This window comes from Mobula hypostoma, chromosome 1, assembly GCF_963921235.1.
Source record: "Mobula hypostoma chromosome 1, sMobHyp1.1, whole genome shotgun sequence".
In the NCBI taxonomy this organism is placed as follows: Eukaryota; Metazoa; Chordata; class Chondrichthyes; order Myliobatiformes; family Myliobatidae; genus Mobula; species Mobula hypostoma.
The window spans coordinates 98,590,598-98,613,345 of NC_086097.1; the positions used below are offsets into that span (position 1 = coordinate 98,590,598).

The window sequence follows — 22,748 nt, forward strand, 5'->3', positions numbered from 1 at the left end:
GTATGGCAAATAGTGGCCCAGGACAGTCTCCTCTCTCCCGGCCAACTAGCAGCAGCACATTTGGAATGATGAGCACCTCCCCCATGGGCTCACCGCACAGCATATCAAACAGTGTACCAGGAACACCACAAACCCCAGCCGACACTAGCACACCTGCTCTATCACCTGGCAAGAAAGGCAGCAGGGGTCTGGTTCAGCCTCCATCGGCTGGGGGCCGGTAACCACCAGCATTAATGTAGTTGGTGGTGGGGGTGCCGGGCGAGAGGGAGGGGTGTGATTGTATTGAGAGGGAGGGGCGGTGGGGGTGTCACAAATTTCACATGTAAGGGTTTAAAATTTAAAAAGCCTAATAAGCAAAATCATGGAAAAAGCCTTTTCCTCTGAATGATGTGTACATAATGTTTACCATGAGAGCACAGATTCTTGGTTCGTTTTTTTTTTGAATGTGCTATTTTTTTATCGATGAACTTGTAAATATGTACAAAAAATGGAAAAAATCAAACAGAAACTGCTATCTTTTACTAACCCAACAGAGGCTTGTGAGAATCCAGCTGAGTGATGAATAGTAATTTTATGAAGAGATTGTATGTGTGTGAATTTTTACTAGTTTCCAGTGCTGAAAGGTAAACATTCTGAAGTCCTTGTGTTTAATTTGCAGAGGTATTAGCCAGTTGCCCTTGAGAACAGAAGCATCATTTGCCCTGTGTCACCCTCCATGCTGCCTCCTTTCCACAACTACATGTTACTGTTCAGTGGTGGTGCTGTTCCCTCCAGCTGCTAGGAGGGGCTTCCAAATGCATCTCTGTCTGATGTGCTGGTGGTCTCCCCTTTTCACAGACTTTACTGCTTCGATTGGAAACTCCCAGGCTGTTCACAAGTATTTGTAAATTGCTAGGACAGGCAGAACTTGGCAGCTATCAATTCACGTAGGGGTATTCCCTGACATAGCGCTGCTGCCTGGTGTTTCGATATACTTTATCACGTGTTGATTCCTGCAAATTACCCCTCAGGTTTCTGACCTTTCCTGCATGCCATCAAGAAGAGCCCGATTGTGCACAGATAGCACTGTGACACAGCTTTAGCTCTGGTTGTGTACAGGAGTTTCTCTACCTGTTGTTTTTCCCTCTATGCCTTTGTGTGTACCCATTCCTGGACCCTCTGGCACTCAGTCCACTTTCCCTGGCATTCTGTCTGCTCTCCACTCTTTGTTCTCTGTCTCATTCTGACCCACATCAAAGGTCTTGCTGTTGTTCTCCTTTTTGCCTCCGATTTGGCTTCTTTCCCTTGTTATGAGCAAAAGAAAAATATGCAATATTTTAAATGACGTGTTTTTATGAATGTTAAAATCTGGAGCATGTGCAGTGAATGCTGCTGCTCCTCATTTGAATCTGTTGTCCTCTCAGTTGCCACCCTTGGTGTTGCCTTTCATCCCTGGTAGAACGCCAGGCTAGTTTTTCCATCCAGTGGAATGGATCTGTTGAAAGATTTAATGTATAATTCAGAAGACATCGTTCTGCTTGTACGGGCAGCTCTGTGAGATATGCTGCAACAGCCCTCATCACCACCCCTCCCCCATACAGTAGCTCTCCATTTGCTTCAAGGTAGAGTAGAACCTGAACAGAGTTAATCCTTGGAAGGCGCTTGTCTTTTAAAACATCCAGAGGACAATTGACAACAGAGGACACTAAAATTATGATGATTCTTGTCCCATACTTCAGGTTACATTCCACTTCCACCCCCAGTACGTGTCAAGTACAGAATCTTCACTGTAAGGCATCTCTGCTTTCTCATGGGCAAGCACATGCTTTTTCCTTTTCCCTTGGCCAAGTATTGAATGGTGCCTGTTGAGGTGGGATCCTGGAGCCCTGTTCCAAATGGCCACGCTCTGTTTATTCTGGTCTGCTGATAATACACACATTATATCTCTGTGTTCCAACACTTGCATGTTCTGTTTAAGACTTTTTAAAAACTGGGCATTGAGTCAGGGAAATAGTTTTTAATTCTGTATTGGCCTGTGCAGAGATTCAGCTTGTGGCCAAGAGAACAAAGTGGGGAAGTTTTGAGGAGGATGCATGGAGGAGGGGGCCTGAAGGGTTATATGTGCAATGTATGCAGTATTAGTTCTCGGAATCAGTTCTTCCCTGCCCACCTCCACATTGTGGGTTGGTTGACTGATTTGTTTTACTGCACCCCCATAACTTAACACAATCAGTTAATGAAATCACACATGATTTGTGTTCAACTTTAGCAAGACTGATTCAGGTACAAACTGTGTCACAATAAAATCAGTGTCTAATGAAATACTGGTGTTCGTGCTTCTTGATGTAAGCTTGGCTGTGAAATAGAGCGTTTTTTGGCAAATTCACTTAGACAGTGCATTCCCTCCAACTTTGATTCTTGGACCAAGCACAACACCTACTAAATGACAATAAAAGAGGACTGCGTGTCCTCATAATCTAATAATCTAAAAACACCTGGACTAAACCAGGGCAACAGAGGGACTAAATGCATTACTAAATGACAATAAAAGAGTACTGTGTGTCCTCATAATCTAATAATCTAAAAACACCTCGGCTAAACCAGGGCAACAGAGGGACTGGAACAGTCAAACTGTGCACTGAGATAAGGTTTCAGGTGGTTTCCAATTTAGTTCCTTTCTGAGTGACCCTTGCTAGAAAGAGCCTGAAAACAGGTGTGAGATGAAAGTCAAATCCAATTCCTTGTTCCCACAGTAGAACAGACAGCCAGCATTTATTTTTGAAATTTTTCATAAAGAATGGCCCCTGGGCTGAAGACTGACTCATTCTGATTCCTGTGGTGTAGTACCTCACCAAGGACGATGTGTGGGAGCTGTGAAGTCCAGTCTGTACCGTCCATATGTTATGGAGGAAGGCGACGAGACCACAGCAGCAAAATAATGGGAGGAAATGAATGTGTAATTGGGAGCAATAGTGTAACAGCTCTGCAATGTGAGGGAGGATATGCATGTAAAGGGAAGGTTGAGTAGCAACTGAATAATGTGAGGGAGCTGACAAATTTGGAAACCATTTGAAGGACGTGTGCCTGCGGCATAGAAACAAATAGGCCATTTGCCTCTTGTGCCTGTTCCACCTCTCAGTAATGTGCCTGATCTTTTTTCCCTTGGCTCCACTTTCCTGCAGTTAACCTCATTCTCATATTATCCACAAATCTCTCTGTCTTGAACATAGTAACTCATTCATGGAGCAGAGAGTTTCAAAGTTTAGCTACCCACTGAATGAAGATTTCCCTTCTCGATTCCAAATGACCAGCCCCTATTTTGAGACTAGGACTCATGGATCTAGGTTAGAGATACCCAGCTATAGAAAAAAATACCTGCATCTATTCTCTGAAATCCCATAAGAATTTTGTATGTTTCCATCAAGTCATCTCTCAATTTAAAAAGTGCAAGTCCAATCTACTTAATCTGCAGACACTCTCTTAGAATAATCTCCCAGCCATTACCTTAACCAATACTCAATCTTTGTTGTATTTCCTCTATCCCTTTGGATAGAGAGACAAGACCCATACATAATATTACAGTCTGAAGTCTCAGCAAGGCTGTATATAATTGCAATAAGATGTCTGACTCTAACCCTCCACACAGAATACCTGTGTCCAGTTGTATCAAATGGCAAGAGGCAGAATGTAAGTGTATAACAAAAGGTTTGTACTGTATTAATTCTTTATAGCTATGTGTGTAGGTGGTTGTAATATGAGGAGTGGTGATATCATAAATGACTGAATGACATGACTAGTCTATAATGTGAGAGCTAATGACTGTCATGAAATTTTTTTAAACTGCGGATGCTGGATATCTGAAATTAAGCAAAATGCTGGAGACAATGCAGTAGGTCAGTCAACATCACAATTCAATAGATGTATGCAAACACTGAATTAGTTCAGAGAAAATGAACTAATGTTTCAGGTCAGAGACCCGTTGTGGGTGTGAAGAAATGTTTTGTCAGATGCAATCCTGGCTTCACATTATTGTTTTGACCTTTGATTCGATGCTGTAGGTAAGCTTCAGTGAAACAGCTAAATGAAATATGAGGGCAAGCATACCTATAACTTGTCAATGAATCTGTATCCATTGCATGTACAATGAGAAGCTTGTGATGTGGGATAGAAATGGAAATCAGGTAACAGTTTGTTACTGTCTTTGGCTTCCTGTTATAGAAGAAATAGCTTTGTTCTTTGAAGTCAGTTGTCAAATACACTGTTAGTGAAGAAGTAAGAGGTATGGAAGGTTACTGTGACTAGAAGTGGTGTTGGGATTAACAGATGCATACAGCGACCCCTGCATTACAGTTACAGATACTGGAGATCTAAGCAACACACACAAATGGAGGAACTTGGCAGGACTGATGAAGGATCTTGACTGTTTACTCTTTTTCACAGATGCTGCCTGGCCTGCCGAGTTCCTCCAGCATTTTGTGTGTGTTGTCTGAATTACAGTTGTTGCAGTTCTGGAAATTTGCCCTTATGGAATTCATAAATCATTACTCAACAATTCGACATGGAGAATAAATATTTCTTGCAGAATTTAGCTGGAGAAAAATTAAAAAGATTTATACAAAATGCAAAAGTAGTAACAAATCTGGTCTTTTTAAAACTCATTTCTTGATTCATGCAAAATAATGTTGCTTTTTTAAAGAATTAATTAACTTTGCTATCTAGCACATTTTATTCTCTCTCCCCCCCCCCACCCCCGAGTCTTTCCACATTAATCACCCTCAAAGTATCTGTAATGAGGCCAGTAAGTTTAATTGAAACTTGTAGAACATAGAACATAGAATAGTACAGCACAGTACAGGCCCTTCGGCCCACAATGTTGTGCTGACCCTCAAACCCTGCATCCCATATAAGCCCCCACCTTAAATTCCTCCATATACCTGTCTAGTAGTTTCTTAACTTCACTAGTGTATCTGCCTCCACCACTGACTCAGGCAGTGCATTCCATGCACCAACCACTCTCTGAGTAAAAAAACTTTCCTCTAATATCCCCCTTGAACTTCCCACCCCTTGCCTTAAAGCCATGTCCTCTTGTATTGAGCAGTGGTGCCCTGGGGAAGAGTCGCTGGCTATCCACTCTATCTATTCCTCTTACTATCTTGTACATCTCTATCATGTCTCCTCTCATCCCCCTTCTCTCCAAAGAGTAAAGCCCTAGCTCTCTTAATCTCTGATCATAATGCATACTTTCTAAACCAGGCAGCATCCTGGTAAATCTCCTCTGTACCCTTTCCAATGCTTCCACATCTTTCCTATAGTGAGGTGACCAGAACTGGACACAGTAGTCCAAGTGTGGCCTAACCAGAGTTTTATAGAGCTGCATCATTACATCGCGACTCTTAAACTCTATCCCTCGACTTATGAAAGCTAACACCCCATAAGCTTTTTTAACTACCCTATCCACCTGTGAAGCAACTTTCAGGGATCTGTGGACATGTACCCCAAGATCCCTCTGCTCCTCCCACTACCAAGTATCCTGCTATTTCCTTTGTACTCTGCCTTGGAGTTTGTCCTTCCAAAGTGTACCACCTCATACTTCTCCAGGTTGAACTCCATCTGCCACTTCTCAGCCCACTTTTGCATCCTATCAATGTCTCTCTGCAAGCTTTGACAATCCTCTACACTATCTACAACACCACCGACCTTTGTGTCATCTGCAAACTTGCCAACCCACCCTTCTACCCCCACATCCAGGTCGTTAATAAAAATCACGATAAGTAGAGGTCCCAGAACAGATCCTTGTGGGACACCGCTAGTCACAATCTTCCAATCTGAATGTACTCCCTCCACCACGACCCTCTGCCTTCTGCAGGCAAGCCAATTCTGAATCCACCTGGCCAAACTTCCCTGGATCCCATGCCTTCTGACTTTCTGAATAAGCCTACCGTGTAGAACCTTGTCAAATGCCTTACTAAAATCCGTATAGAACACATCCACTGCACTACCCTCATCTATGTGCCTGGTCACCTCCTCAAAGAACTCTTATCAGGCTTGTTAGACACGATGTGCCTTTCACAAAGCCATGCTGACTGTCCCTGATCAGACCATGATTCTCTAAATGCCCATAGATCCTTTCTCTAAGAATCTTTTCCAACAGCTTTCCCACCACAGACGTAAGGCTCACTGGTCTATAATTACCCGGACTATCCCTACTACCTTTTTTGAACAAGGGGACAACATTTGCCTCCCTCCAATCCTCCGGTACCATTCCCGTGGACAACGAGGACATAAAGATCCTAGCCAGAGGCTCAGCAATCTCTTCTCTTGCCTTGTGGAGCAGCCTGGGGAATATTCCGTCAGGCCCTAGGGACTTATCTGCCCTAATGTATTTTAACAACTCCAACACCTCCTCTCCCTTAATATCAACATGCTCCAGAACATCAACCTCACTCATATTGTCCTCACCATCATCAAGTTCCCTCTCATTGGTGAATACCGAAGAGAAGTATTCATTGAGGACCTTGCTCACTTCCACAGCCTCCAGGCACATCTTCCCACCTTTATCTCTAATCGGTCCTACCTTCACTCCTGTCATCCTTTTTTTCTTCCCATAATTGAAGAATGCCTTGGGGTTTTCCTTTACCCTACTCACCAAGGCCTTCTCATGCCCCCTTCTTGCTCTTCTCAGCCCCTTCTTAAGCTCCTTTCTTGCTTCCCTATACGTATTTCTCAATAGACCCATTTGATCCCTGCTTCCTAAACCTCATGTATGCTGCCGCCTTCCACCTGACTAGATTTTCCACCTCACTTGTCACTCATGGTTCCTTCACCCTACCATTCTTTATCTTCCTCACCGGGACAAATTTATCCCTAACATCCCGCAAGAGACCCCTAAACATCGACCACATGTCCATTGTACATTTCCCTGCAAAAACATCATCCCAATTCACACCCGCAAGTTCTAGCTTTATAGCCTCATAATTTGCCTTTCCCCAATTAAAAGTTTTCCTGTCCTCTCTAATTCTATCCTTTTCCATGATAATGCTGAAGGCCAGGGAGTGATGGTCACTGTCCCCCAGATGGTCACCCACTGAGAGATCTGTGACCTGACCCGGTTCATTACCTAGTACTAGATCTAGTATGGCATTCCCCCGGTCGGCCTGTCCACATACTGTGACAGGAATTCGTCCTGGACGCACTTAACAAACTCTGCCCCATCTAAACCCTTGGAACTAATCAGGTGCCAATCAAAATTAGGGAAGTTAAAGTCACCCATGATAACAACCCTGTTATTTTTGCACCTTTCAAAAATCTGCCTCCTAATCTGCTCCTCTGTATCTCTGCTGCTACCAGGGGACCTATAGAATACCTCCAATAGAGTAACTGCTCCCTTCCTGTTCCTGACTTCCACCCATACTGAATCAAAAGAGGATCCTGCTACATTACCCACCCTTTCTGTAGCTATAATAGTATCCCTGACCAGTAATGCCACCCCTCCTACCCTTTTTCCACTCTCTCTATCCCTTTTAAAGCACTGAAATCCAGGAATATTGAGAATCCATTCCTGCCCTGGTGCTAGCCAAGTCTCTGTAATGGCCACTATATCATAATTCCATGTATGTATCCAAGCTCTCAGTTCATCACCTTTGTTCCTGATGCTTCTTGCATTGAGGTACGCACATTTCAGCCCTTCTACCTTGCTGTCTTTACACCGTTTATTCTGCTTCTCTTTCCTCAAAGCCTCTCTATATGTTAGATTTGGCTTTACTCCATGCACTTCTTTCACTGCTCTATCGCTCTGGGTCCCATCCCCCTTGCAAATTAGTTTAAACCCTCCTGAACCATGCTAGCAAACCTACCTGCAAGGATATTGCTCCCCCTCAGGTTCAGGTGCAACCCATCCAATCTGTACAGGTCCCACCTTCCCCAGAAGAGATCCCAATGATCCAAATATCTAAAATCCTGCTCCCTGCACTAATTCCTCAGCCACGCATTCAACTGCCATCTCCTCCAATTCTTACCATCACTGTCACGTAGCACTGGTAGCAATCCTGAGAACACCACCCTTGACGTCCTGTTCTTCAGCCTTCTGCCTAGTTCCTGAAACTCACACTTCAGGACCTCATCCCTCTCCCTGCCTATGTCGTTGGTCCCAACATGTATCACGACTTCTGGTTGCTTTCCCTCTTGTACCAGGATGTGCACCCGGTCAGAGACATCCCGGACCCTGGCACCCGGGAGGCAACAAACCATGCAGGTGTCCTTATCACGTCCACAAAATCTCCTGTCTGCTCCCCTGATTATAGAGTCTCCAATGACGACAACTCTCCTCTTCTCTGTCCCATGCTTCTGCACCATCGGGTGCACAATCATATTCATTGCAAGTTATTTCATTAAACTTAACTAGATTTCATATGTGTTCAACCATGGCTTTCCTGCCTTTTACAGCTTGTTTGGATTTAAAATCATGTTTCAGATTGAACTTGATAGCTTTCAGGCATAACAAAATTGCATTGGATTGTGATCATTCTTCCTTTAAGGCCTTTAACTATTAGTTAACCTGTTTTCATTGCACAAATTGACTGGGACTTACATACTGTAAAATGACGAGATGGGATAGTTTGTCAAATCTATTCAGTAAAATTTTCTTAATCAGTATATAGAAGTCCCAATGAGAGCGTGTGCAATACTTGATCTCTTGTGAAGGAATGAGACAGGGCAGTTGACAGAAGTTTGTGTAGGGGAACACATTGCATCTAGTGATCATAATGCCATTAGTTTCAAGGTATTTATGGAAAAGGATAGGTCTGGCCCTTGGGTTGAGATTGTAAATTGGAGAAAAGCCAATTTTGATGGCATCAGAAAAGATCTGGTAAGTGTGGGTTGGGACAGGCTATTTTCAGGCAGAGATGTGCTTGGTAAGTGGGAGACCTCAAAAGTAAAAAGTGTATATGTGCCTGTCAGAATAAAAGATGAGAATAACAAGTTTAGGGAGCCTTAGTTTTCCAGAGATATTGAGGCCCTCATTAAGGAAAAAAAGGAGGTGCATAAGAGGTATGGACAGGTGGGAACAAATGAGGTACTTGAGTATAAGAAATGCAAGAGAACACTTAAAGAGGGCATGAGGTTGTTCTAGCAGCCGAGGTGAAGGAGAATCCTAACGGTTTCTACAGATATGTTTAAGAGTAAAAGGATTGCAAGGGACAAAATTGATCCTATGGAAGATTGGAATGATAATCTGTGTTGAGCCAAAAGAGATGGTGGAGATCTTAAATAGATTTTTACATCTGTATTTACTTGGGAGGCAGACACAATCTATAGAGGTGAGGCAAAGCAGCAGCAAGGACGTGTACCCAATTCAGATTACAGATAAATTAGGATGGACAAATTCCCAGGGCCTGACAAGGCATTCCCTCAGACTCTGTGGGAAACAAGTGCAGAAATTGCAGGGATCCTAGCAGAGATATTTAAATCATCCTTAGTAACAGGTGAGGTACTGGAGGATAGCTAATGCTGTAATGCTGTTTTAGAAAGGCTCTAAGAATAAACCAGGAAGTTATAGGCTGGTGTACTTGACATCAGTAGTGGATATGTTGTTGGGAGATATTCTAAGTGACTGGATTTATGAGTATTTGTATATTTCGGATGATTAGGTGTGGTCAGCATGGCTTCATGTGTCGTAGGTTGTGTTTTACGAGGAAGTTACCAGGAAAGTTGATGAAGACAAGGCAATGGATGTTGTCTACATGGACTTTAGCAAGATTTTTGACAGTGTCCTACATGGGAGGCTGGTCAAGAAGGATCAGTTGCTTGGCATTCAAGATGAAGCAGGAAATTGGAGTAGACATTGGCTTTGCAGGAGAAGCCAGAGTGTGGTAGTGGAGAGTTGCCTCTCTGACTGGAGGCCTGTGACCAGTGGAGTGCTGCAGGGATCGGTGCTGGGTCCATTGTTGTTTGTCATCTATATCAGCACTATGAGTGATGATGTAGTTAACTCGATCAGTAAACTTGTGGATGACACCAAGATTGGGGGTGTAGTGAACATTGAGGAAGACTATAAAAGCTTGCAGTAGGATCTGGACCAACTGGGAAAATGGGCTGTAAAATAGCAGATGGAATTTAATGTAGGCAAGTGTGAGGTGTTGTACTTTGGGAGGACCAGCCAGGGTAGGTCTTGCACCCTAAATGGTAGGGCACTGATGAGAGCGGTAGAACAATGGGATCTGAAGGTCCATACTTCATTGAAAGTGGTGTCACAGATAGATAGGGTTGTAAAGAAAGCTCTTGGCACATTGGCTTTCATAGATCAAAGTACTGAGGACAGGAGTTGGGATGTTATGTTGAAGTTGTATAAGACATTGGTGAGGCCTAATTTGGAATACTGTGTGCAGCTTTGGTCACTGACCTACAGGAAAGATGTAAATAAGATTGGAAAAAGTACAGAGTAAATTTACAAGGATGAGGTTTATGAGGATGATTCCGAGAATGAATATGAATGTTTGACAGCTTTGAACAGAGGTAAGGAGGAACTTCTTTAGCCAGAGATTAGTAAATCTGTGGAATGCTCTGCCACAGATTGCAGTGGGGGCCAAGTCCGTGTGTATATTTAAGGTGGAAGTTGATAGTTTCCTGATCGGTCAGGGCATCAAAGGATATAGCGAGAAGGCAGGTGTGTGGGGTTGAGTTGGATCTGGGATCGGCCATGATGGAACGGAGGAGCAGACTAAATGGACTGAATGGCCTAATTCTGCTCCTATGTCATATTGTCTGATGGATGTTGCTGGGACTGCAGGACCTAAGTGATGAGGAAAGATTAAATAGATTAGAACTTTATTCCCTAGAATGTTGAAGATTGGGTAAGTGCAAGCAAGCTTCTTCTGTAGTTTGTTGAGGCTACAACTAGAGATCTGGGTTAAGTGTGAAAAGTGAAATGTTTAATGGGAACATGAGGGGAAGCTTCAGCCAGAAGGTGGTGAGAGTGTGGAATAAGCTGGCAGTGCAAGAGGTGGATGCGATTTCAATTTAGTTTGGATAGGTCTGGGGGGATATGGTCCCGGTGCCAGTTGATGGGAGTAGGAAATTTAAATTGTGAGACATGGACTTGGTGGACTGAAGGCCTGTTTTGGTGCTGTAGTTTTTTTATGAATCTAAATTCTAGATCCAAAATAGACCGTTTCTTTGTTGCAACACACATAAAGTGCTGGTGGGTCTTGGCCTGAAACGTCGACTGTACTTCTTCCTATAGATGCTGCCTGGCCTGCTGCGTTCCACCAGCATTTTGTGTGTGTTGCTTGAATTTCCAGCATCTGCAGATTTCCTCATGTTTGCTGTTTCTTTGTTGGTTGCTCAACATACTAATCTAGAAAACTATGTAGTACCCACTCCAACATACATTAATTATCCAACATATTATTGCTGCTAATTTGGTTTGCCAAGTTTGTGCAGTATGGAGGTTAAAGTTTTCGATTTTTATTGCATTGTGCTTGTTACATGCATCTCACATCTCCTGATTTATGCTATGCATTCTGAAATCCATTATGCCCTCCCTTCCAGAGAGACTGGTTGTCATTGTATTTCACCATCATTCTCTAGTTTTCTAAATTCTTCTACAATTTCAGTTTCTTCTTGAAATGTCTATAGATGCATGGTGGAGGGTGTCCTAATTTGGTGCATCAGGGCTTTGTATAATAAGTACTTTATTGATCCCAAGTGGGAAATTATTTTGTTACTACAGCAACATTGAAAAACACACTTAGCAATAATAATAATAAATATAATACTAACTAATAAAGTACAGAATAATATGCACAACAATTTACCAATGTGCAATACTAATGTAGGAAATACAAACGTTTGTAATAAAACAGATAATATTGTACTATGATGTGTGTTCTCCTGTTGCACAGAGATGAACTGTTGTAGGTACTTAATGCATTTGATAGGAAAGATTTTCTGTATTGATCCTTGTGACACCAGAGCTGAATGAGTCTGTTTGAAAGGGTGCTCTGCAGCTTATTCAGTAAGTCATGGAGAGGGTGTGCCTGGTTGTTCATAATGGATAACAGTTTGTTAAGTGACCTCCTCTCCACCACTAACGCAAGGATGGATCCAGGCCTTTTTGATGAGTTTATTTAGTCTTTTTGCATCACCAGCACCTATGCTGCTCCCCAAACATAAAGCTGCAAAGAAAGCTGCACTCGCTACAACAGACTGGTAAAAGATCTCCCACATCCTGCTGCACACATTGAAGGGTCTCAGCTTCCTTAGAAAATAGTCTGTTCATCTCCTTGTACAACAGCCTTGGTGTTGATTTTCTAGTCAAATTTATTGTTGAGGTGAACACCCAAGTATTTGTACACCACCACCACCACCGCAACAACTTCTCCCAGAATGTATGCAGGACTCATCACAGTCCTTTTCCTCCTAAAATCAATCACCATCTCCCTGGATTTGGCCACATTCAAGAGTAGGCGATTCCTCCCTCACTACTCCACAAACTTGTCTAGCAGTCCTCTATACTTAGACTCCTGCCCATCTCTGAAACATCCAACCACTGCAGAGTCATCAGAGAATTTCTGCAAGTGACAAGACTCAGATTTGTACTGAATGTCTGAGCTGTACAGTGTGAACAGAAACGGAGACAGGACAGTCCCTTGTGAGGTCAGATGCCACTCACCACCATCTCAAACAGCTGTACAAACTGGGGTCTCTCTGTCAGGTAGTCTGTAATCCAGGAGATAGTGGATTTGTTTACACCCATCCTTTGTGGCTTCTCACTCAGAAGAAGTGGCTGGATTGTATTGAAGACACTAGAGAAATCAAAAAAATGTGAAGCACTATGGAAGCACTAATGGCCAGAAAAGAAAAGACTAAAGAAAGTGGTGGATAAAGCCCAGTCCATCATAGGCAAAGCCCTTCCTACCATTGAGATTCCCACAAGAAAGCAACATCCATCATCATAGTTCCCCACCATCCAGGCCGTGCTATATTCTTGCTATTACCATTGGGCAGAAGGTACAGAAGCCTTGGGTCCTATACCACCAGGTTCAAGAACAGTTACTACCCTACAACCATCAAGCTCCTGAACTGGTGTGAAAACTTCATTCACCACAACACTAAACTGATTGCATGACCAACAGACTTGCTTTCAAGGACTCAATAACTCGTATTCTCAGTATTATTTGTTTTTATAATATGCACAGTCTTCGTTTGAACATTTATCTGTCTTTGTTATACCATTTTTAAGTTCCATAGTATTTATTTTCCCATAAATGCCTGCAAGGAAATGAATCTTGTAACATATATGCACTTCTTTAATAAATTTTTTGAAATTTCACCTCTCCCAAATCCCACTTCAGCAAGCACTATTTAGTTTGAAGCCGTAGTTATGGCTCAAGTTGCTCAGTTTGAATGAAACCCGTCCCACTGGAGCAATGCTCTTTCCCCACTACAAGGGCCATTATATCTCACCATTTGCACGTGGCTCAAGTACTAATCCAAAGTTATTACATTTGTGGTTCTGCATGTTAATATGGAGCTCAGCTGTTCATATTGCCTCATTTGTCTTACCTAGAGTATTTTGTTGGTTCTCACAATCCTAGCTCTGAACAACGGCTCTCAGTGGTAAAGAACAATATTTTCACCCAACTATACTGTCCCCATCACTATAATCCTGTTCAGTCCCCAGAAATGTGAGGGGTATTATTTTGTTCATCATCTTTCTGTTGTATAAAATGTTGACGAGGCTGTTGTTGGAATACTGTGCGCAGTTCTCACATTGCAGGAAGAATGTGTTTAAGCTGGAGAGGAACAGAAAAGAATCACAATTATATTATCTGAAATGGAGGTCTTTAGTTATTGGGAGAGATGGAGTAGGCTGGGTCTCCTCCCTGAATCAAAGGAGGCTGAGAGTTGATGTGATATAGGTATTCAAAATTAAGAGGCATAGAAGGCAATTTCGCATGGTAGGGGTGTGTAAAACTAGAGGGCATGGGTTTAAGGTGAGCAGGAGGAATTTAAAGGGAATCTAAAAGGTAGAATAGTTGGTATCTGTATTGAGATGCAAGAGGAGGCTGGAACAAAAACAACATTTATAAGCATCTGGACAGGAACTGGAACGGGTAGACCATAGCGGAATATGGAATTAATGCAGGCAAGTAGGATTAGTATAGACAGTCATAATGGTCAAAGGACCTGTTTCTATCCTCTGCAACTCTTTAGGAACTGAGTATCCTTAAAAACTGAGGGTAACTGGAATGTAGTACTCAGAATGACTGGCTTCCCTCTTACATGAAACACAGAAAATTAATGTGAAGGCAGTAAGAGCACACAAAGTAATCTTACTGAAATTAAATAGGGTCTGGTTGAAAGCACACCTGAAGTTTGCCAAACCACAATGGGCTCCTTACTCAAAGAAATATACACATGCTGAGAGGGAGGGGGGTGGATTGTTCCAAGAGGAATTGTTAGCTCAGCATACATATAGCTTTAGAGAACCAACACCAAAACAGACCCTTCAGCCCAACTCTCCCATGCCGACTGAAGTGCCTGCCTGAGCTAGTCCTATCCAATGTATCCTATCCTAAATGCTTTTAAAATTATAGTTGTACTTGTCTCCACCCACCATCCGACGTGTGGAAAAACACCCCTAGGTCCCTTTAAAATCTTGCCTCTCTCAAATTAAACCAATATTCTTTAATTTTGGGCTCTCCTACCCTGAAATAAAGACTGTAACTAGCCTATCCCATTTTATGTCCTTCACAATGTTCTAACCTTCCCTCAGGTCAGGTCACTTCTCAGCCTCTTTAACTCCAGGGAAAATTGACCCAGCTTATCCAGTCTCTCCTTGAGCCTCAAGCCCAACAGTCCAAGTAACATATCTGTGAATCTTTTCTGAATCCTCTAGCTTGGTGAAGATGTGTAACTTTTAAGGTATTCTCAATCTGTATAGGACTTGGCCATCCACAAACCAAGAGTCCATACTACTTTATCCAGTGGTTAAACTTTCCAACCTCCCACTTGTACAACCTCCTCTGTAATGTCTCTCGCCTTGATGGTTGGGGAGGAGGTTCTGTAGCAGTGTAGTGGTTATTGTTATGTTATGTAACTTCAGAAACTATAATCAAAAGAAAAACACAGGAGACGGGAGAGGCACGTATACTTAATTTTATCTTTTCTTGAGTAAGGCGCACACATATGACGTGTCGTAATGACGTATACCATTCATGTTCTTTTACATATAACCCATAATGAATTGTGTAAACAAAGAATGCTTAATCAAACAATATATTTACAATATTATCAAATATTACTAAAATATTAAATGCATTACAGTTATGGGAGCTAATAATCCAGTGAAGTATTAGTTGAGGTCCCAGCATAGCCATTCAGGAATCTGAATTACGCTTTAAAGTAATCAGCTATCAGTAATAAGTAGCCATTGTCAATAAAATCACAAGCATGTTAGGTTTTTACTAAATCTTGTGTGGCAGTTCAGTGTGCCGATCAGGTAGGAAACCTGTGGGCTTCTTGTGTGACTTCTGTCCCGCAGCAGCAATGACTTCCTTGACCACATCATTCAGTTGGGCTATAGGAGAGGGCATTGCATAATTAAAACCATACCTTATGTTCATAAAATTATTTACCATTTCTCCTGATCCCATTCTGTCTCTTTTCTGCCCCTCTTAGCCTTCTTTAGTGTTATAATTCCTGTGATGTCCATAGATTCAACATGTCACTCATGCCCCACTCCAGTGAAATTTTCCACCACATCCCAAGAATTCCACCTTCTCTGCATTCCCCTTACATTCAGTTGGAACATCTGCAGTCTACACTCTGAGAGTCTCCAGGATGTATTTGGTATTAACCTATTGACTATTTTATCTGAAATTAGTTCTTTTCTATTCAGAGTGTTTCATTGTTCACTAATCTCACCCACGTGGAATTGTTACTGACACAGGCGCCATTGCCTTTCACACTGCATGTACGTATTCAAGACGAGCTTTTCACTGTACCTCAGTGATATAGCACGGAGTAGACCCCTCCACTCCGGCTCTTGAAGCCAGGACACTCCAGCAACCCCTCACCTAATCACAGGACAATTCACAATGACCAATTAACCTACTGAGCAGGTCTTTGGACTGTGGGAGAAAACCAGAGCGGCTGGGGGAAAGCCACGCATTCCATGGGGAAGACATACAGCGACTCGCACCAGAATTGAACTCTGAACTCCAGAATGCTCCAAGCTGTAATAGCATCATGCTGACCGCTACATGACCATGGCACCCCCAACATGTGACAATAATAAACCAATTCCAATTCCAATGTTCTATTATTCCCTTACAGGCCTAGAGTTCCAGAAATCAACAAATATCCTCACTACAAATATTTCAAAGAACCATGAATATCCATTTCTAGGATGGAAAATCCCTGCTGTGAGTAGAATTTCTGTCCTGGGTCCTTGAGCTACAACATCTACAAGTGGGAGAACATTGCTCGATACTTCCTAAGCCCATATCATTGGCCTCTCATACCTCCCCTCGCCCTTATTTACTCCTAGGTTAAAATCCAGCTTCTCCACCAGCTGAAATCCATCTTCCCAGGATCCATTGTAGTAAACCTCTTCTGCACTCTGTGGTTCTGTCTATAAGGCATTTGGACAAATACATGAATATGAAAGGTTTAGAAAGAGGCACAAGAGACTGCAGATGGTGGGATCTGGAGCAACAAACAGTCTACATGACAAATTCAGGAAGTTGAACAGCATCTATAGGAGAAAAGGAATTGTCAATGTTTCAGGTTGAAACCCTGCTCCAGGACAGAGGGGCAAATGGAACCATCTTGGATGGGCATTTTGATCAGCAAGGACATGTTGGTCTAGAGGGCCTGTTTCCATGCTGTATTATTCTATGACTATAAAAACTTCATCTCTAAAGTTGCTACCAGAACTCCTAATCACCAGCTTCAACCTCTCTGTGTACTCTCATATGCATTGCTAAGCACTTTATCAATAAGTTCTGTCATTTTAAAATATCTCTACAGATGCATATTCTTCCTTGTCAGATTGTCATTATTCAGTAACATTTTACTTCATGTGGCTCTGTATTAAATTTCACCTGCCACTTGTCTGCCCTCTCTTCCAGCCTATTGATGTCCTCCTGCAATCTATTCTCATCTTCCTCACTCTTCATTGTCCCACCAGGTTTGATGAAGTTCAGAAATTTGACCCTGCACATATATATCTGAAAAATCAAAGGCTTGTGGTCACAGCTCTGAAATTCTGGGTATTACGACTGTCAAACATCCTGTAGTCTGAAAATTTATTGTTCTTGAGTTAATTGTTTTATTCACATTGTACTAACCCTTTATTCCAAGAGTCCAAACCAACTTGTGATGTGGAACTTTGTCAAATGCCTTCTGAAAACAGCAATAGATAGTATCCACCATATTCTATCAACCTTCTCCGCTACATTTTCAAAAACCCAATCAAGTTAGTCAAGCATAACTTACTTTTAACAGCTAGTGTGAAGGTTAATTTTTGTGTTGAATCTAATGAGAATGCCATTTTGAACTCCCACTTGCTGTATAGGCCTTTTGAATAATGTAAAGCACTTATTCCTGTCCAAATGTAGTAAAGGACAAGGCTTCCAGAAAACATGCTATCAAAAGTTTTCCCCTTCTTTCAATGCTCTCTGTACTCCATCACCTCGTCATGCTTTGTTGATTTGTCTCCAGATCTTACCTCCTGGTTGCTTCCTAATAGAACAGTGATTTGAAAGGAGGATGCATGTAGCCTTCATTTCCTTAATTTTAGATCATGGAGTCAATTGGTTCAGTTCCTGCTCTACACTGCGCCAATGAAATTGTTAATTACTGCACTCTTTCTTTTCATCAATCACTGCTGCTCACCAGCCAGCACTGAGGAATGTTCAGCTCCATGTTGTGTTCTACATAAGCTGTGATTTTTGAAGGATATTGTTTTACCAGACTCTACCCCTCATGGCCATTCCATTCTTTAATTTGTGGGTTCCTACTAATCTACTAGAGCCATCCTCATCATCTGACATTTTCACACATCCCTCTCTGCCATATATTCTCCTTACCTGCCTTTATCTTCTGTTTTGATTCACAGAGCTGTTGGTTCTTGGCTTGCAGTCCCAGCATGGAATTTCCTACAGTCTCACAATTTGTTGCGTTGTTCTACACTCACTGTTCATCCTCCCTTTTAGCAGCTCCTCACATTTTATTCAGCTCCCTTCAGATGTGACGTTAATGTTTTCTCATAATGCTGTGAATTTTTTCCCCTCTCAATAAATGTTTGTTCAGTTCCTGGATCCTTTGAATCTAATCACCTCACTGATCTGGCTTCTATTGTTTCTCCTGGGTTTGGCCCCATTGATGGATTTTGTTTCCCAGAGGAGCAGGACTGAGGGAACTAACAGGGAGACAGAGAAAGTTCCCATTGTGAGTTTTGCATTCAACATACAGGAAGTTCTGCATCATTCTGATAAACTTAGGGTTGCTATCATGGCAATACTTGTCACAGTTTGACCCCTTTTCAAGAGTATTTATTATTTTGTAGGTCACAATTTTTATTTTACAATTATTTACGATTCTCAATGGCCTCCTGCCCTCCTGGGGCAGTGGTCAGCCCCCAGACACTGACTCCGTTCATTGAGGCAGCATTAATGCCAGTGTCTCGACTGTCCCAAGCCCCACACAACTTCTTCCCAAGTCCCTGACACAGCCCCTTCTACTAAGCTGTGCGTGCTCCCAAGCTGTAGTTGTTCCTGTACAGATGGAGGCTGGACACGCCAAGGTTCTGAGTGATGGTGAGGGTCAGGATAGGAAAGAACTCATTCCCGGTCACAGAGTTGGCAGAGGGATCCATGGAACTGAAAGAAAAACACACACTGATACAGATACGTCCCCATACACAGACTGATACAGATACATCCCCACTCACACACTGATACAGATACATCCCCACTCACACACACTGATACAGATACGACCCACTCACACACACTGATAGATACATCCCCACTGACACACTGATACAGATACATCCCCACTCACACACACTGATACAGATACATCCCCACTCACACACTGATACAGATACATCCCCACTCACACACACTGATACAGATACATCCCCATACACAGACTGATACAGATACAACCCACTCACACACACTGATACAGATACGTCCCCATACACACACACTGATACAGATACGACCCACTCACACACTGATACAGATACGTCCCCATACACACACTGATACAGATACGACCCACTCACACACACTGATACAGATACGTCCCCATACACACACTGATACAGATACATCCCCACTCACACACTGATACAGATACGTCCCCACTCACACACTGATACAGATACGACCCACTCACACACACTGATACAGATACGTCCCCATAAACACACTGATACAGATACGTCCCCACTCACACACACATACACACACCTGATACAGATACGAACCACTCACACACACACTGATACAGATACGACCCACTCACACACACTGATACAGATACGACCCACTCACACACACACTGATACAGATACGTCCCCACTCACACACACACACACACACACACACACTCTGATACAGATACGTCCCCACTCACACACTGATACAGATACGTCCCCACTCACACTGATACAGATACGTCCCCACTCACACACACACTGATACAGATACAACCCACTCTCACACACTGATACAGATACGTCCCCACTCTCACACACACTGATACAGATACGACCCACTCACACACACACTGATACAGATACGTCCCCACACACACACACACACACACTGATACAGATACGTCACACACACACACACACACACACACACACACACACACACACACACACACACACACACTCTGATACAGGTACATCCCCCTCACACACTGATACAGATACGTCCCCACTCACACACACACTGATACAGATACGTCCCCACTCACACACACTGATACAGATACATCCCCACACACACACACACTGATACAGATACGTCCCCACTCACACACACACTGATACAGGTACATCCCCACTCACACACACACTGATACAGATACGACCCACTCACACACACACTGATACAGATACGTCCCCACTCACACACAGACACACACACTGATACAGATACGTCCCCACTCACACACACTGATACAGATACGTCCCCACTCACGCACACACTGATACAGATACGACCCACTCACACACACTGATACAGATACGACCCACTCACACACACACTGATACAGATACGTCCCCACTCACACACACACACACACACACACACTCTGATACAGATACGTCCCCACTCACACTGATACAGATATGTCCCCACTCTCACACACACTGATACAGATACAACCCACTCTCACACACTGATACAGATACGTCCCCACTCTCACACACACTGATACAGATACGACCCACTCACACACACACTGATACAGATACGTGCCCACACACACACACACACACACACACACACACACACACACACACACTGATACAGATACGTCCCACACACACACACACACGCACACACACACACTGATACAGGTACATCCCCCTCACACACTGATACAGATACGTCCCACTCACACACACACTGATACAGATACGTCCCCACTCACACACACTGATACAGATACATCCCCACACACACACACACACACACACACACACACACACACTGATACAGATACGTCCCCACTCACACACACACTGATACAGGTACATCCCCACTCACACACACACTGATACAGATACGACCCACTCACACACGCACTGATACAGATACGTCCCCACTCACACACACTGATACAGATACGTCCCCACACACACACACACACACACACACACACACACACACACACTGATACAGATACGTCCCCACTCTCACACACACTGATACAGATACGACCCACTCTCACACACTGATACAGATACGTCCCCACTCTCACACACACTGATACAGATACGACCCACTCTCACACACTGATACAGATACGACCCACTCACACACACACTGATACAGATACGTCCCCACACACACACACTGATACAGATACGTCCCCACTCACACACACACTGATACAGATGTGACCCACTCACACACACACTGATACAGATATGTCCCCACTCGCACACACTGATACAGATACGTCCCCACTCTCACACACTGATACAGATACGACCCACTCACACACACACTGATACAGATACATCCACACACACACTGATACAGATACATCCCCACTCACACACACTGATACAGATACGTCCCCACTCACACACACACACTGATACAGATACGTCCCACTCACACACACTGATACAGATACGTCCCCACACTCACACACTGATACAGATACGACCCACTCACACACTGATACAGATACGTCCCCACACACACACACTGATACAGATACATTCCTACTGTCACACACTGATACAGATATGACCCACTCACACACACTGATACAGATACATCCCCACTTACACACACACTGATACAGATACGTCCCCACTCACACACACACTGATACAGATACGACCCAGTCACAATCACTGATACAGATACATCCCCACTCACAATCACTGATACAGATACGTCCCCACTCACACACACTGATACAGATACGTCCCCACAATCACACACACTGATACAGATACGTCCCCACTCACACACTGATATAGATACGTCGCCACTCTAACACACACTGATACAGATACGTCCCACTCACACACACACTGATACAGATACGTCCCACACACACACACTGATACAGATACGTCCCCACTCACACACACACTGATACAGATACGTCCCACACACACACACACACACACACACTGATACAGATATGTCCCCCCCCACACACACACACACACTGATACAGATACGTCCCACACACACACACACACTGATACAGGTACATCCCCACTCACACACTGATACAGATACGTCCCACTCACACACACACTGATACAGATACGACCCCACTCTCACACACACTGATACAGATACGTCCCACTCACACACACACTGATACAGATACGTCCCACTCACACACACACTGATACAGATACGTTCCCACACACACACACATACACACACTAATACAGATACGTCCCCACTCACACACACTGATACAGATACTTCCCCACTCACACACAGACACACACACTGATACAGATACGTCCCACACACACACACACTGATACAGATATGTCCCCACTCACACACTGATACAGATACGTCCCCACTCTCACACACACTGATACAGATACGACCCACTCTCACACACTGATACAGATACGACCCACTCACACACACTGATACAGATACGTCCCACTCACACACACACTGATACAGATACGTCCCCACTCACACACACACTGATACAGATACGTCCCACACACACACACACACACACTGATACAGATATGTCCCCCCACACACACACACACACACTGATACAGATACGTCCCACACACACACACACACTGATACAGGTACATCCCCACTCACACACTGATACAGATACGTCCCACTCACACACACACTGATACAGATACGACCCCACTCTCACACACACTGATACAGATACGTCCCCACTCACACACACTGATACAGATACGTCCCCACTCACACACAGACACACACACTGATACAGATACGTCCCACACACACACACACTGATACAGATACGTC

The 22,748-nt window shown here is 43.4% G+C and overlaps 2 protein-coding genes across 4 annotated transcripts in view; one reads left to right on the forward strand and one right to left on the reverse strand.

Moving 5' to 3' along the window:
• Window positions 1-5,913, forward strand: part of ino80 (INO80 complex ATPase subunit) — a 254,901-nt gene extending 248,988 nt beyond the window's left edge. For both annotated transcript variants that reach the window (XM_063053383.1, XM_063053393.1), the window contains exon 36: window positions 1-5,913. In XM_063053383.1, the coding sequence (XP_062909453.1) occupies window positions 1-221 (221 nt within the window). In that variant the 3' untranslated portion in view covers window positions 222-5,913.
• Window positions 5,914-12,764: 6,851 nt separating this feature from the next.
• dll4 (delta-like 4 (Drosophila)) overlaps window positions 12,765-22,748 on the reverse strand; it is a 98,248-nt gene continuing 88,264 nt past the window's right edge. Inside the window, exon 12 of one of the 2 annotated variants that reach the window (XR_010018644.1) lies at window positions 12,765-12,782. The gene's annotated coding sequence lies outside the window, so the exon portion shown is untranslated. Of the gene's footprint in view, window positions 12,783-15,136; window positions 15,560-22,748 lie in introns of those variants that run through there. The other variant, XR_010018642.1, reaches the window with a different exon arrangement.